At 34.8% G+C, this 16,551-nt stretch overlaps 2 protein-coding genes and 1 pseudogene across 3 annotated transcripts in view; 2 read left to right on the top strand and 1 right to left on the bottom strand.

Moving 5' to 3' along the window:
* The first annotated feature begins 908 nt into the window (after positions 1-908).
* LOC108358106 (uncharacterized) lies at positions 909-2,044 on the top strand. The gene is made up of 3 exons (XM_017609260.1): positions 909-1,182; positions 1,280-1,456; positions 1,518-2,044. The coding sequence occupies exons 1-3, from the start codon at positions 1,100-1,102 to the stop codon at positions 1,789-1,791; spliced, it is 534 nt and encodes a 177-aa protein (XP_017464749.1). The 5' UTR covers positions 909-1,099; the 3' UTR covers positions 1,792-2,044.
* Positions 2,045-6,602: 4,558 nt separating this feature from the next.
* LOC108358104 (uncharacterized) lies at positions 6,603-13,963 on the top strand (annotated as a pseudogene).
* A 130-nt stretch (positions 13,964-14,093) lies between these two features.
* LOC108358103 (ethanolaminephosphotransferase 1) overlaps positions 14,094-16,551 on the bottom strand; it is a 42,960-nt gene continuing 40,502 nt past the window's right edge. For both annotated transcript variants that reach the window (XM_017609258.1, XM_017609259.1), the window contains one exon: positions 14,094-14,216. In XM_017609258.1, the coding sequence (XP_017464747.1) occupies positions 14,133-14,216 (84 nt within the window). In that variant the 3' untranslated portion in view covers positions 14,094-14,132. The remainder of the gene's footprint in view (positions 14,217-16,551) is intronic.

Below are 16,551 nucleotides of genomic sequence, written 5' to 3'. Positions count from 1 at the left end.
ACGGACAGACGGACAGACGGACGGACAGACAGACATGGCTTAATCGATTTCTTTTTTCATCCTGATCATTTATGTATACATTTGTCTATATCTATCTCGATTCGTTTTGGCTGTTACAAACAACCGTTATGTGAACAAAATTAATATACCCTTGTGCACAAGTGCGCTCGGGTATAAAAATTAAACAAAAAACAATTAGTATGAAATTAAGCTGTGTGCAAAATTTTAGCCTGACTTACAATATATATTATTTTTTTTTGTATCTCACTCTCAATTCATTCTCGTTTCTTAATACCCTTATTGACCCTGAGATCAGTTATCTAACTTTGACGAAAGCGAGATGAAAAAACTTGTTTTTTACATAAAAAATATTTTGCAAACTTGCATTCAGCCACGACTCAAGTAAAATATAATTACCTGCTCGCATATTTCTAAAAAGTTCAAAATTTATTGCACCGATTAGCTGGAAAGTGATTTACAAAAAATAACTTAATTTTAATTATAAATGCAACATGAAAATTATTGTCTTTAATCATAACTCAACCGAAGATCAAGCAAGTCACACACCTACAAAAATTCCACGACGATGTTTACACTCTACACCAGTTGCAGTGCAAACAGAGTAATAAAGCAAAAATTGATAACACTCAACAAAATTGAAGATACTAAAACGCTGCGAACGCTCTATCGGCAGAATTGGCCGGCAAATGCACTCGGCTACTACACGCTGGACAATTTCATCAAATGGCATGAACGCGATAAGCAGCTGCAGCACGTGCGTATCTACACGCTGGACGATGGCGAACAGTGGCGCTGCAATGGCTTGCATTTGATTGTGGTGCGTTTCATGCGTTTACAAGTCGAGAGAGAGGGTGGGCGGGGTAGAAAACAAAATGTTGCATCGACTGCATAAATAGTGATTGACACTTTAATGCCTTTCTGATTGGTTAGGATTGTTTCCAGCTGTTTGTGAATATACTGCCTGTTAAGGATGCCAAATTGCTTCTGAGCACGGCGTTAAAATTGCTTGACTGGTCGCAAGGCTACAAAATCACTGCCATACCGGATGTCTACAACGGTACTGTGCGCGAGCTGTTGAATGAAAATGCAATTGACATGGCAGGCTATACGTCTCAACATCTATCAGCTAGCAAGAGAAAAAGCATTGAGTGTGAAAGCGAGGTAAATTAAACACACAAAAATATGCATGAATAAACTAGTAATAATTTGAAAAATGGCTGCATATAAATAATTATATATTTTTGGTTTATGTACACAGTTGCCCGCATGGCTTCGTAATGCGCGCTCTCCATATCGCCGATACTACGTTGATCAATAAATTTTGGCATGCCAGTAACGCAGGCACATTCGAAATCATAAGACGCCTGATTATCTACAACAAGAGCATTGGCGTGTATACTGAAAACTCGCACGAATTGGTGGCTTGGTGTATAAGGTGTGTAAGAATTTAAGAAACTGAATTGGTACAAGTATTTAGTTTTTTTTTTATTTTCCAGATGCCAAAGTGGCTTTATCGGCATATTGCATGTGAAGCCGGCTTTTAGGCGATATGGCTTAGCTTCATTACTTTGCCTAGCTTTGATACAAGACATTTGTGGCAGCGGTGACGAAGTGCGCGCCATGATTCACGAGCATAATGAACCATCGATAGCGTTGTGTAAGAAATTGAAATTTGAACAAGTTGGAGTGACGCATATAATACACGCCTACCATCCGGCAAACGGTGCAGCTTGGATTGAAAAATCGGAGAAGGCCAGAAGCAAATTGTAGCGGAACTGTTTTTTTTTTATTGGGTTTATTAATTTTCCAAAAGTAAATGATAGAGATTTTATATAGGAGTTTTGCAGTACGCACGACTCGTTGCTAAAGTGGAAGTAAATCAGCTGTGTGTGACCTAGTATTAAGTAAATAATTCTGTGTGCAACGTAATGCCGCTCAAATGTTCGCCACGGCTTTTCAATTTTTACTGATCGTGCCATATAGTATATATGTACATATGTAAAGCCGGCTGAGTTTGAACGATGGGTGGTTTATGTTCACTTTAACTCTTTACTTATATCGCGGGGTCCATTTTGGCCCCATCAGTGCAGTTACTCAATGTCAAAGACTGTAAGTAATTAGTGAGTATGTGGTGAAAGATGTATGATAAAGTTAATAAATAAATGTTTACTTAAAAATTCTGGAAAGTCGTCCTATATATTTAAGAAAATTATTATCTAGGTCATTTCTGATTGATTCGGTTATTTGACATAATGCCCAAAACTTAACCGTTTTTGATTTTAAGGTTTTTTTATATGTTCAAAAGCAAAATAAAATAGCGAAACAGCAACAGTGCTACCGCCTTCACTTCAGTTGAAGTTTTTCACTTCACTTGACTAATATATGTAATACTTCTATATTGATAGTAACATATCTTAACAATGTATTTTTATTCCGCAATCAAAGAGAGACAGCCTATCCAATAAATGTTTGCTTGTGTTCGTATAAATGTATATTTGTGAACTATCACAAACAAACAAGTCACTCCAGGAGCGGTTTAAATTAAAAATATTAAAAAAATAGAAAAATAGAATAACCAAAAATTTTTCCCTGAACGTGATTGCGGCGAGCTTTGTGGTAACCGGCGGATTTGAATAAGCAGCAAGAGATGTATAAGTTACAGTTGAGGCGATCACCGTAACCACTATTAGAAGATATACTGAGAGGATCCGTGCCTTCCTTTCGAGCACCTTAGCCAGCATGTAGCGTCTGCCCGTTTTCCCTGATACGGCTCATTTTTAAGCAAATAGTAAAACATACCCTCGCGTGCATTACGATATCTTTTTCCTTACATTTTTGTTCAAAAGTTCCACACAATTTTTTTTTTTGCTTTAATTAAAATTTCATTTTGTAAAATATTGACGGTTTCTGCACCGCTCCTGATTTTTTATTCTTTTTATACCGACCGTAAACCACTCTGAGATTTGGGAAACGGGCAAACTATTGTTGTTTGGCTCAACTTGCCCATCAGAGCCCATACGAGGCGGAGGAAAATTAGCAACCGGAACCGACGAGAAACTGGAACAATTGTTCGATACGGCTGAATTAGTACCTAGGGAAGAACCAGCACATCTGTTGAGTTTTTTGTCACGAAAATCACGAACTGCAGCAGCGGCATTCACACCTGCAGAATTACCAATAGAAAAGGCAGTTATATTTGCGACAACGATGATTTTTCATAAGCAATTTTGCTATTGGTAACAACAGATTAAACGTTAACGCGAAGATCTTTGTTATCGGCCGTGAGCATTGTAATTGCAGAGACAATCTCTTCATAGTGAAGTTTCTCTTTAGCGAGTGAAGCTCGGATTGCAAGCATTCGATTTTGTTGACCATACACTTCTTAACTTCATGGAGTGTATTAACTAGCGAAACGGCACGGGCATTTTCTGCCCTAAGAGTAGCAGTCTCTTTTAGCACTAAGTTTAGATTAATGTTATTGTTGGCTTCTTCGAAAGACCCACTCTAACTCTACTGGTTAGTTGTTTAGGCGAGACAGTTTTAGGAATTTTGTGCTGCTGTGGGCGGTTGTTATTGCGTTGGGCACCGATTTCTTTGCAGTAGCAACAACACTCTCATTAAGAATAAGAGGAGGAGGCGAAAAGCGAAAAGACTTTCGCCGAGCATCAGCACACACTTTGCACAGAAAAGGCCTCTCTGAGTTAAGCAAAAAATCAGCGTCTGCCGGCAAAATATTCACATATTCCAAATGAAATAGTTCATTGCACTTTGCGTACTGGATTTTGGGTTGCGAACACTCAACCTTATGGTTATAGCAGCAAGGCATTTTGATTTGGAACGTCTTTTATTATTTGTTTATAATATACAACAGTCACCGTCTCAAAAATGTATGCACGAAAACAGCAGAAAGTTCATTAAGCTTTAATAATCTATTCGTTACTAATAAAATCATAGAACCCATTGGCAATTATGCGAAAACCGAGAGCGATAAAAAACACGTCCGCACGCAACGAATGTTAACACCTAGAATATAGAGAAATTCGTTTACTTGGGAACCAGCATTAAAAACGATAAAAATGTCAGCATCGAGTCCAACAAGTGCTGTTTTGGACTGAGTAGGCGACTCAGAAGTAAAGTCCTCGCTTGACGTACGAAAATCACACTCTATAAGTCACTCATCATGCCCGTACTGGTATATGGCTCAGAAGCTTGGAAAATGACAACGTCCAACGAGGCGGCTCTTGGAATGTTCGAGGGAAAGATTTTGAGGAAGATTCAGTTGACCTTCCCAATTGGTTTCAGGTGGCACAGGTTAGAAAAGACTAGCGTGGTTTGTGGAACTCGGCCAAAATCTCTTAGGCACTAACAGTGCCAAATAAAAAGGAGAAGTTGAGAAAAACAATGTGGAGTTGCTGTGCAACTTCGTTTCTTAACTCCCAGCTGTCAGTATGTCTTGTGGACCCATAAAGACGGATATCTCGCCGGTCTTGCTCAGGAGTTCATTGCAGTTCAGTTGGAGTAGTTTCGTACACCTTTGCAGGCTGGTCGCGATATGGGAACGCTTACCGCTGTGGTTGTTGCTGCCTGGTAGTGAATGATTGTGTGGATGTCTGCGTCTGCAGAACTCTGCAATTGGGGACACCCGGTGTGTTGCTCCTCTGAGCTTCTTGCAGCCGTGTTGAGCAACAGGAGGCTACAAAGTTTGTGGTGCATTCCCTGCGAGACCAAAGGCCTGAGCAGATTTTTAGATAGCTTCATACGTTATACGTGTTGCACCTAACCGAAGTAAAGTTCGGATGAAGTCGTCTCTGGCAGACGCAGCAGTAGATTTCTGGTTCGGGGTTGGGCTCAATGTCCGCAGGCAGAAGGAGAAAGCGGAGCAATCCAGCTATCAGTTATTGCTCTATGGACGAAAAACGACTGATTGCTAGATCGGCGAAACTCATCAAAACGGGTTTAGGTCGCCGAAAAAACAGGCCTTCGTCGGAAAAAAAAACCCGAAACACTCCAGTGCGTAGAACCAGCTTTATATTCAAGGGGCCGATATAATTGTATCTCTTAAAACTAAAAGTGGATTTACGATATTCTGGCAGGCCCATTTTCAGAATAAGGCCTTCCACATCTAAACCAAAAACAATATAATTTTCTGAATAAAAAAATGGTACCAAGCCTGCCTCTTTTGTACGATAGAAAGTCACCTTTGCACCATGCGCTAATAAATGTTTTCGTTTAATCTAGAAGCCAATTTTTTTCAGATTCATTACATTGTTCCAGATCTCTTATCAAATCATCTAATTTTTTCATAGATGTAACGTGGATGATCACTTTATGGAGTCTATACGAAATATACGAAGGTGGATAGCTCTACCGCTCCAAAAAAAAGAATCGCTGAGACTGAAATTGTGGACAGCGTAGTACAGGTGCAACCAACAAAAAGATGCCCGCGAGGATGGGTCACCTCTACTGTGGAGCTTGGTAGTCGACGAACTGCTAAAAATCCTCTCGAATAATGGCATCCGATACCAGGAGTACGTGGATGACATAGTAATAATAGCCAGAGGAAAGTTCGAAAGTACCCTCTGCGATATATTTAATACAAAAAGGTCTAAACTTAACGAAGAGTTCCAAGGCAGCCATAGTGCCCTAGAAAAGGAAACTTTCAAATATGAGGAATGTAACTCTGAATGAGGTCAAAGTTAATGTTCCCGCCGAGGTTAAATATACAGGTCCAATCCTTGACTCGAAGCTTCTGTGGAGATCTCACGGCGATGCGGCCATACAAAAGCTACGAAAGTACGGATGGCGTGCAGGCGCTTAACAGGCAATTCCTGGAGATGCAGCTGTAAATTGCCGTTATATGGGAGGTGGGCGTGGTTCTTGTCTGATTTCAAACATTTTCAACAGGTTTCTTAGTGAGGCTTTCGCAGCGAGTTTGGTGGGGATTGGCGCAGTGCCACGCCCACTTTCCAAAGATTTCATAACTGTCTTATTTTATGCCAACATTCTACATCGCAAACCAACTTTCAACAATTTTGATCCAGTATTTGTGGAAATATCCTAGTTTTTGCATAGTTCGCATAAACCGTTATATGGGCGAGGTGGGCGCGGTTATTGTCCGATTTTTCCCATTTTCAAGGGAACCTACTTACCAAATTTCGTTGACATATCTCAACTTTTTCTCGAATTATCGTGCACACGGACAGAAAAATAGGCCTTAATCGATTTCTCTTTTCAATATGAGTATATCTATCTCGATTCGGTTTGGTTGTTACAAACAACCGTTATGTGAATAAAGTTATAATACCCTTGTACAAATACTTTCGCTGCCCAGAGTTTGATGTTGTCAAATGGCAGGCAACAATATCGCGGAAGGGTTAATTCTTTCTCACTCCCATCAAATACATTTATCGCGTGGAATTAAATAATACAGCGACTGTAATAAAAGTGAATGTAAATACTCGTAACAAAAAGTGCACCCAGTTGTGCTTCTCAGCGCTCTCAATTCATCGCATCGCATTGGAATTACACTGTTTTCTCAAACAGCTACAATTCAGTTACAAACTGTAATTTGAAGAGTACAGTTAGCGATCATTCGTTAGGCAAATAAATATAAAAATGGCAAAATACTTAATAACATTAAACAATCTCGAAGATTTAAAAACATTACGAACACTGTATAAAGCCAATGGACCAACACAAATTCTTGGCTATCAAATATTAAATAATTATATCAGTTGGTTCGAAAGGGAACCACGCCAGAGGCATATTAATATTTATACGCTGCCGAAAGTATGGAAGAAGAGTGGACTTTATCTAATTGTGGTCAGTTAAATGAGATACTTGTGAGTGACTACTCGAATAACATACTTAACTTATTGTTCTGCAAAACCTCGTTACTGACTTTTTGTGCCAAAAAAGATATTTGCTCACCGGAAGCTCATCCTGCTCAAGCCCATATCCATTCATACTATAGTACTAAAATATCGATACTTAGACATAAGAAAAAGGTATAAATATGGATAAAAGAAAGAACCGTTTTGAAATAAGACAAGTTTTACTCTCTCCTATAAAATTGAGGCAACCTCACATACGAGATTTAGCATTTTCTTGATGTGCGATTTTGTACTTTAAACGACGTTACAAGTGAGAGCAAGGTCAAAATTGCAACTTTTGCAGCGTTTTTGCTACATTTAAAATGCAACATTTAGGGCCGTTTTCTGAAGTAACCTTTAAGTTTAAAGCTCGCTATCTCGCATTTCTATCATCGGTTTATGACGTATGTATGTTTCTTAGTTGTAAACCAATTTACAACGAATAATAAAATGCACAATCATAAATTTTAATGCAACCTTTAACTATAGAGTGAGCTTTAAAGTTACAGATTACTTGAGAAAACGGCTCTAAGTATTTCGAACATATTTTTTTAAGAGCGTTCATGCTATCGCATTTATCAAATGTGCATTTACGCGCGTTCAAAGTCGTATACTATTGATAAACATCCGCGTTCCACTCTCTTATTCAAATCCATATCTATCACAATCAATTCGCACGGGGAAGAAAACATGCTAAAAAACTTACTAGAAATGGAAAACACAAATTTTAAACAAAAAATTTAATACAACAACTTGAACTGTTTTAACCAGGGCTTCGGAGCGGAGCGGAGTAAGTGAGCAAGGAACTAAGGAGCAGAGGATTTCAGCTGGAGCAGAGCTAAAAAAATCATTTGCTCCTTAGCTCCTTAAGGAAAAACGATTTATTTTGAAATATTTTTATTGTTGTTTTTTCCAAAGTTACTTCCTAATTAAATAAATTTACTTAAATTATAATTTTTATGTCACTGAAAACAACCGCGTTATATAAATTTCCCTATTTAAGTTGGCAATTTTTTAATTTTTCTTTTGGATGCAGAATTGTTCTTATTCTCATTTCTGCATCAAAAAGAAAATTTTCAAAAAAATAAATAAATAAAATATATAAAATACCGGAGCGGACCGAAGAAAACAAATATTTGCTCCAAAGCCCTGGTTCTAACCATAGCCGAAAATTCGTTTGTGTATACATGTATTCATTTGTCGGTGCTATTAATTTAAATTTACAAAATTAATTATGAAACAAAACAAACCGAGTTGATCACAAATCGAGCCATATTTTCAGTGTTGCCATTTTGATGCTTTTGGAGATAGATTAAGCTCTTTATTTTTCTATTTAGCTCCGAAAATTGGGCTTTAGTTCCCAGGTCTTTTCTAGCTCTTTTCAAAATTATCCAGCACTTTTTAGCTCCAGAAAGTTTTAGTTGTATTTGGTATTTGGCTTTGGTGATCTCAGGTTATTTTCGATACCTTCATGTTATTCTATTTCGATTAATGCAAATAACCCGTAAGTAAATGGAAAATGGGCAAGTAGGTCGAATAGTTTCTACAACGTGCGCGGGAGCACACAAACTATACCGGACAGTGATTCGAACTCCGATAAGCTCAGTTATTTTCTCTCAGGCGGCCACGGAAGAAAATCGTTCCTCTGAATGCGCGTATTTTGTTTTTACTTTACTAATTTTACCTTAAGGAGAGAAAAATATAAGACTTCAGAAAAATTTTGCGAAAAAATGATTATAACCCGAGTTTTTATGGTCAATTACAATATCTGAAATTGCAGATTTTAACAGTTTGTAAACTATTTTTCGTTTTTTGTCTAGTTCATATAAGTATATGCATACATATAAGTGCTATAAGTGCCGTAGCAATGAACTCGAAATATATGCACCTTATTTTGGTTTTAAACGTTTTTTTTAAAGCACTTAAATTTATAAAATTCGTTGTGTTTATTAAAATCGCTTAAAAAGTTAAAACAACAACATCAATATATGCCCAACTTAAAAAAAAAAAATACATGTAGCTCTTCATTTTAGCTGCTATTAGTATTCTTTAGCTCTATTTAGCTCTTTTTTCGACCGATTTAGCTGCAAACGAAATTTTTTCTGGCAACACTGCATATTTTTATCAGCGTCACATTGTTGTTGGGGTTGCGTTTTTTTATCCAAATAATGTAAAATAATAAATGAGATCTCGATCGGCGATCAGTGCTTTTACGCGTAAACAAAAACAACAGTTTTTCATTGCCGGTTTAAACTTAGAAAAATATTTACTTTCGAATCGATTAATCGAACTCGAATTAAAATAGAGCACATACAATTTATTAGATTAATGAAATTAATTTCTCTGATATTTGTTAGAAAATCCTTAAGAAAAAGAGCATATACAAACATATACAGTATGAATGTATGTATGTACAATGGATGCCCATCGAAAATGCACAAATGCGCTGGGGTATAAAAATGGGGATAATCAGTGCGTAACATAGAAAATTTCCGAGGTCTTTCCTTGAAATTATATTTGTAATTCAACTTCAATAGAAGAACTCCTACTGCCTTTATACTGATTATATAAACTTGTGATTTTTTTAGGATCGTTATCAGTTGATGGTTAATGCCTTGGATACCGAAAAAGCGGTCGAAGAATTGAAAATTGCATTGCCCCAACTCAACTGGAGTTTGGGGTATAAAATAATGGGAGTGCCCGACATACATTCTGAAACGATTTTGAAAATAGTAGCAGACCGAAAAATGCATAACGCCATGGTGCGACTGCATGTGATGAAATTACCTAAAGAGGAGATTTTACAAATGAAAATTAGGTAAGAGAGTTAAGAAAAATGATCAGAAGGATTTTCTATAGTGCTTTGAAATACAAAGCAATGTTTTTTGGATTTAATCAGCTATAGTACTTTTAAGGAAATTTTTTATTTAAACAAACTTACATATCTTTCTCGCGAAATAAATTTTACAACATTTTACGCCATATTGGATACGACATTTTGAATTTTAAAAATTTAAGGTCGGACTCATACTCGGTAACCCCAAAAACAGCTTCGACGAACTCAATAAATTTTTAAAAACTTTTCCGTCATATTTTATTTAAAAAAAACGCCACTAATCCACTTTTTTAGCTGAACCAATTTTGAAGTAAAGTGTAAAATTCAAAGTGATATTGTTTTCATTTTATATTTTTTTTTTTTTAATAATTTTCATTTTAAATAAGCTATACTTCTACCCATAGAGAAACCACATATATAAGTGTTTCAAATCTTACACAAAGTTAAAAATATTAATAAAGCTTTTATAAATCTTCAGCAAAATTAGTTTTTTATTTATTTTTTTTTTATTAATTTTCGAGTATGCAATTTGGGATACAAAAAACAAATCACTTTAAGTACCGAAAAGTACAAGTGTCCTTTCATCAAAAATTACCACTGATTCTTTAGATTACTCATGAACAAAATTTATTTCTATATGGAAGGAATATGCTTCGACACCTTCGACAAAAAAAATTGAAAAACCAATGGTAATTTTTAGCGACATGAAACTAGCGCTTTGTTATGCTAAACTTGAATGTGCTACAAAACTGCATACTCGAAAATATTCTAAAAATTTTATACATACAAAAAAAAATTAAATTTTGATAAACAATTTTTGAAATTTTTTTTAATTTCACAGTGCAATACTCAAAAAGTGATATGAATGAGACCAATTGCATTCATTAAAAGAGGTCAAAATATGAATAAATACCAAAGCATTTTTAAAAGTTGGTTCTCATTTCTTTTTTACATCGATTTGAAGTCGTGAATTTAGGTTTCAAAAATAAACAAGTACAATGATTTTGACGTAGAATACGTCTTACCTTAAGGTACGGGGGCTATGTTCAAATGTTGTAGTTGTAATTTTTAGAGCTTCACAAAAACGCTTATTGCACGAGAACTAATAAAGCGATTTCAAAGAAAAGTGTGGCGTTTCAAAGATAAAATTCCAAACCTGTCGACAGATTCATTTTTGTAAATAACCAATTCGGTTTCTGTCGTAAAAACAACGGTAAACATTGCCTTATTTTGGGGTCAATTTTGAGCCTTTAAAGTGCTCTAGCAACTTATTGTTGGCATATATAACTTTCATTTTCGGGATATAGGTTCTTTGGAGCAGTAGAAATATTATCGGGTACAAATTTTATATAAATTTAACAAATATTGAGCATTTTAAGGCAAAAAATTGTTGAAAAAATTTGCAAATTTTTTTCATTACCAAAATGCTCGAAAACCGCTCGAATGATTTTGTTTTTGTTTTCTTTAATCAAAAATTCAAGAGTTTTCCTTTCGTTTGGTATATGGGAAGTATTGGTTGATATCTTCTATATATGTTTATTTTATTCAAATATATGGGCATAAATGATTTTCCATACAAAATCACCTCGTCATCATTTTGCAAACACGTGCATATGTTGGAAGTGTGGGAAGGAGACAAAAAGTATGTATGCGTATGTAATGCGGCTTTTGATCGCAGCGTATGTACATATGTAAATGCATATATACGTACATATGAAAGTTTCAGTTAATGTGGATCTGTTTGGTTTTGTTATCGATATTTTTATCGATTTTGTTATCGATTTTGCTATCGATTTTGTTATCGATATTTTTATAGATTTTGTTGCCGATATTTTAATCGATTTTGCCATCGATATTTTTATCGGTTTTGTTACCGATATTTTCACCGATTTTGTTATCGAAATTTGTATCGATGTTGTTATTGATTTTGCTATCGATATTTTCGGAACTTATCGATATAATGATCGATATTTTTATCGATTTTGTTATCGATTTTGTAATCGATTCTGTTATTGATTTTATTATTGATTATTTATCGGTTTTGTTATCGATATTTTTCTTGATTGTTTTAACAATTTTGCTATCGATATTGTTATCGCTTTTGTTATCGATATTTTTGTCGCTTTTGTCATCAATATTTTTATCGATTTTTCTATAGATATTGTTATCGCTTTTGTTGTCGGTATTTTTATCGGTTTTTTTACCGATTTTGCTATCGATATTGCCATCGCTTTTGTTATCGATAGTTTTATCGATTTTTTTATCGAATTTATTACCGATTTTGTAATGGATTTTTTGATAGATTTTGTTATCAATTTTGTTATTGACTTTGGAATCGATTTTGTAATCGATTTTTCGATAGATTTTGTAATCGATTTTTTATCGATTTTGTAATCGATTTAGTTAACGATTTTGTTATCGATATTTTTATCGATTTTGTTATCGATTTTATTATCGCTTTTGTTATCGATATTTTTTTCTTAGTTTGTGCTTTCGTTTTTGACTTGGATATGCTCTTAACCATACCACGTATTCTACGTTTAAATTTAGCGGGTGTATCTCCGATACAGCCTGCAGACCAAGACGAAGGCGCTGGACTGTTCCTTTTTTTTTTTGGTTTTGCTAACAAATTGCGTACCTACATACATATATGTATATAAATACCTATATAAATAATAATTATTATAAACTCGTCCCATCCCCTCCCATTCCCGCTCCGATAACTTTAGAAAATGTATTTTTTTTTTTTTTTTTAAGAAATTACGAAATTACAGATAAAAAAGAAATGGCAACTTTTTCAAATCCTTTGGTACTTTTTCATTATTTGACCAGCTTAATCAAATGCTGTTCGCCCGATTCCCATCACCTCCAACTTTTTGAAATTTGTTGTACTGAGTTTTTGTTAATTCTGTGTAAGCGTTGAAACTTTTATCTTTAACTTCTGTTATGGAACGAACATTGATAAAAAAAGGTAGTTTCAATAAAACACTTTTTGACGAATGCTGGGATTTTTGGAACTTCATAATTTGTTCATGTTGATAGCAGCGTTGCCGTATTGATAATTTTTAAAAATAAATTAGGGAATTTCTTTCACAGTTAATGCGTGTAAATATTTTAGTCTTCGTAGACGAAACCAAACAAGTCTAGTACTTGATATACATACATAGGTATTGAAATTAAAAAGAATGCAATTTTATTTCGAGATACAATGGATAATGGCATATGTACTTACGTTTATGGTATTTTTTCACCACTAAGACAAAACTGAAAATTAGTATATGTGTACAGACATACATATGTAAGTTGCCTTAACACTAAATTTTTTTATTTAATAAATTCAACAAACCCATCAGTTTTCTTATCTTCGTATTTAGTTTTGTTCTATTTTAAATTTAGATTTAAATATCGAATTCACAAAAGAAAGAAAGCTGTAAATTAAAAAAAAATAGTTACCGTCTCCCTTGCAGTGATATTTAGTATTTTTGCAGCTTTCAAATGCGCAACTCATTTAGCTTTTTATTATTTAAAAAAAAAAAATTTTAATTTTTTATTAAAATAAATAAATAATAATAATAAATGTAGCTCACTCCCCGAGGGATTCGATTACTGCCCACTAACGGTAGAAGATGCTGCTACCGTAAATGCTAATTGGGATTCGCGCCAAAACGGTTCCTTGGAATATATAAAACGCCTCATTACTTACAATCACAATATTGGAATTTATTTGAAATCAACTGGTGAATTAATCGCTTGGTGTATAAGGTTAGTTTACTTACTTTTTTACGTTGAATTTACTTTATATAGGTATGTAATTTAATAATTTCTATCTCTTTATTATCCATTAGATGCAACATGGGCTTGCTGGGCATGTTGCACGTAAAAGAGGCTTATCGCCGACGTGGTCTTGCTGTAGCAACTGTACAAAAGTTATCACAACAAATTGCCGAAGCGGGCTACGATGTGTGTACAATGGTATATGAAAAAAAATTTTGCGTCACTAGAACTATTTAGAAACCTTAAATTCAATGAAATCGGTATTACGTATATTTTTTGGCCAACACGCTATAAAGATGGCGAAATTTGGTCTGAAGAGCAGGAAACAAAAGAAAATTGAAATGATGTATTTCGATTACATTTATTTAAATATATTTCTACATACATAATATGAACTAGTTTTTTGTTTAAATTTATTATAAATATTCATACAGATAAAGTATATAAGCTAAAAAAAAAAGTACGCAGGTCTGAATTTATATACCTAACTTAGTTGATATGGCACTTGAAATGTAACATAAGCACACTTATTTGCATACGTGTTTTACTTGGTCTTTACTATTTGTTTTCGGTTTCGGTTTCGATCTCGATTTTCGTGGTTGCCTGACTGCTTATAAGCGGCATTGCTCTCAAACTGGAGTGGAGTTCTGTTGGAGTTCATGTTCGGGCGCTACCGTTGCCACGGCTCTTACCTCATCCGTTTGCTTTGTTATCTACAAAAGTTTTTAAGGCGTTTTGAAAGAAACAAAGATGTGTTAATACTACTTCTTTGTATTTTATTATTTCCCCGTTATAATGAGCGTGTACAACCCTAGTAACTTAGCATGCACACACCAAAAAACTCCAGTGCTTAGCCTAAAAAAGCGGCATGCATTGGTAAACTTCAGTTTCAACTTCTATTCTATAGACCTTCTTGCAGATATTTTGCAAGATTTTGCGTAAGGTGAATACTTGGTATATTTTTCATGTCTAAAGCTAAGCAGTTTGTTTATGGTAGTCTTCAACAGTGTGACCAAAGGATCACAATTAAGCTAAATAGACTTAAAAAAAGGTTAGAAAAGGTTAGAGGAAGTGAAAAAATAAGCTAAAAAAGTAAGCCCTTTGGAGTCGAAAAATTTAACAGCGCCTCTACAAAATCAAGTGAACGGTACTCATTAAATAAATTTTTTAAATTGTTTCGCTCAAAACTTCCCAGTCGGCCTTAAAAGACATTTTTCTAATCTCACGCGATAGGCCTTTCGTACTGATTCCAAAGGTAAGGTCTTACTTAAGAATCCCTGTCTGAAAATCCTGATTAATACGAGCTCCTCATTGCTCGGCTGGCTTTATGACAGAAGTGGCATTGTTTTGCCATAAGAAATAACATTGTTATGGCTCTTGGTTTGCGTCGTCCTTGAAGTGAAGAGGGTACGCCCAATTGACTCGCGTTGCAGTAGACAGGCTTCACCTACCTTACCGCCATCTAAAAACTAGTTTTGTAGTTGTTAACAGGCTAACCAGCATATTGGCTGCCAATTCAGATCCGTTAACAAATGCACACTTAAGTAAACACTCTTCTCGTCGTTAGTCAATGCGTTGGACTGCAAGACAATTAATCAAGAAATTTTCGCCATTGACTCCATACAGGAAGAAAAATTACCACCACTATTCAGTTATCTTTCTAGCTTTCTATCCTTCAAACCGCAAGAATCACAGTTACACATTTAAAAATTTATAAAACAGAAGTAAAGGAGCAGGTAATAGTGCATGAAAAATTGATGGTCAAACTAATTTTAATTAACACATATTTTAATAAAAACATTCCCACAAATTAATTGCAATGTTTTTATTTTATTTAATTAGTTTACTCAAAACATAAGTAAATATTTGGCATACATTAAGCTTTATTTACTCATTCAAAAAAAATTAATAAAAATAAATAAATACCTGTAAAAATGTCGCTATAGTTTAAAGCAAATAAATAACTTCTAATTTATGATCGTAATTAAATTTCCAAGCGAAACATTAGCGCGACGCATGCAACCTTAAATAATGACAAACAATTATGGTGGTTGCGTATTTAATGCAACACTACACGTAAATTCATATGCATAGAAACAAATAGACAAATTACATATTAGCACACGCATACCAGACAGACAAAATAACATAATAAAGTGACAGTTAAAATAATGAATAGTGCAACATTTCATACTCCACCTTACCCAACTGTTGCCTGAAATGCAGCTATAAGCTCCATCCCACTTAAGTTAGCCTTAATAAAATACTGGCTTAGTAGTCTAATATGCATTCATTGCAATAATGTATGTATGTATGCATGTATTTAAACCAAAATTAAATCTCGCAATTTTGCAGCACTTGCATGCAAATATCGCACAGTTTCCCAGCAAAAATTTCATGACCAGGTGGTCTACTGTAGGGCTGCCAGACGTCCTGGTTTTCCAGGATTATTCCTGGTTCACAAAAATTCAAATTTTTCATCTTCAGGCAAATGTCAAAAAGTGCAAGTTCCTGCACAGGTACACGGCTGAGCAGTCATACATATTACGCAGATTAGAATATTTCAGAAGCTAAAATCTCTCCCAAAAGGCTTTTCCGAAAATCATTCCTTTCTCCTTCTTTTTGTATGGAGTGGCACAAATGCTTTCGTTACCCAAAGTAGAGCTTCTAGATGAGCTTTTGTAGGACGTAGTTCAGGAGGCCTTTTGGAGAAGTTCTTTGAAAGCTGTTCTTTTCATTCAACAAAAGCATACTTCTTTAAGGAATTTGTTAAAGGTTCGTATCAAATATATGTATATGTTCTATTGAGACGTAAAATTTTATTTGTAATGATATATTATACCAGGGACGGAAATTTTAACCAAAAAAATCAGCAAGTTGTAATCTTCGTAAAAAAAAGTGGCAGAAATGATTACGAAGCGCATTACAGAATATGCGGGAATTTGCTAATGGTGGTGAGGCAAGCATTCAAGACCATGATAAAACATTCACCATGCTGAACATTTCTCCAAGTTACGTCACAGTCAAGAAAAATGTGTTCTTGTATGC

The sequence above is a fragment of the Rhagoletis zephyria genome, unplaced genomic scaffold, assembly GCF_001687245.7.
Source record: "Rhagoletis zephyria isolate East Lansing unplaced genomic scaffold, Rhagoletis_zephyria_1.1 Rzeph_scaffold_00206, whole genome shotgun sequence".
Taxonomy (NCBI): Eukaryota; Metazoa; Arthropoda; class Insecta; order Diptera; family Tephritidae; genus Rhagoletis; species Rhagoletis zephyria.
Note: the sequence above shows the minus strand (reverse complement) of the source record. Positions and strands in the feature narration are given on the sequence as shown.

Excerpts from the sequence above, each read along its gene's own strand:
- LOC108358106 (XM_017609260.1), top strand. The coding sequence starts at position 1,100 with ATGAAAATGCAATTGACATGGCAGGCTATACGTCTCAACATCTATCAG. Across the intron at positions 1,183-1,279 it reads GCATTGAGTGTGAAAGCGAG|TTGCCCGCATGGCTTCGTAA; the intron begins GTAAATTAAACA and ends TTATGTACACAG. Across the intron at positions 1,457-1,517 it reads TTGGTGGCTTGGTGTATAAG|ATGCCAAAGTGGCTTTATCG; the intron begins GTGTGTAAGAAT and ends TTTATTTTCCAG.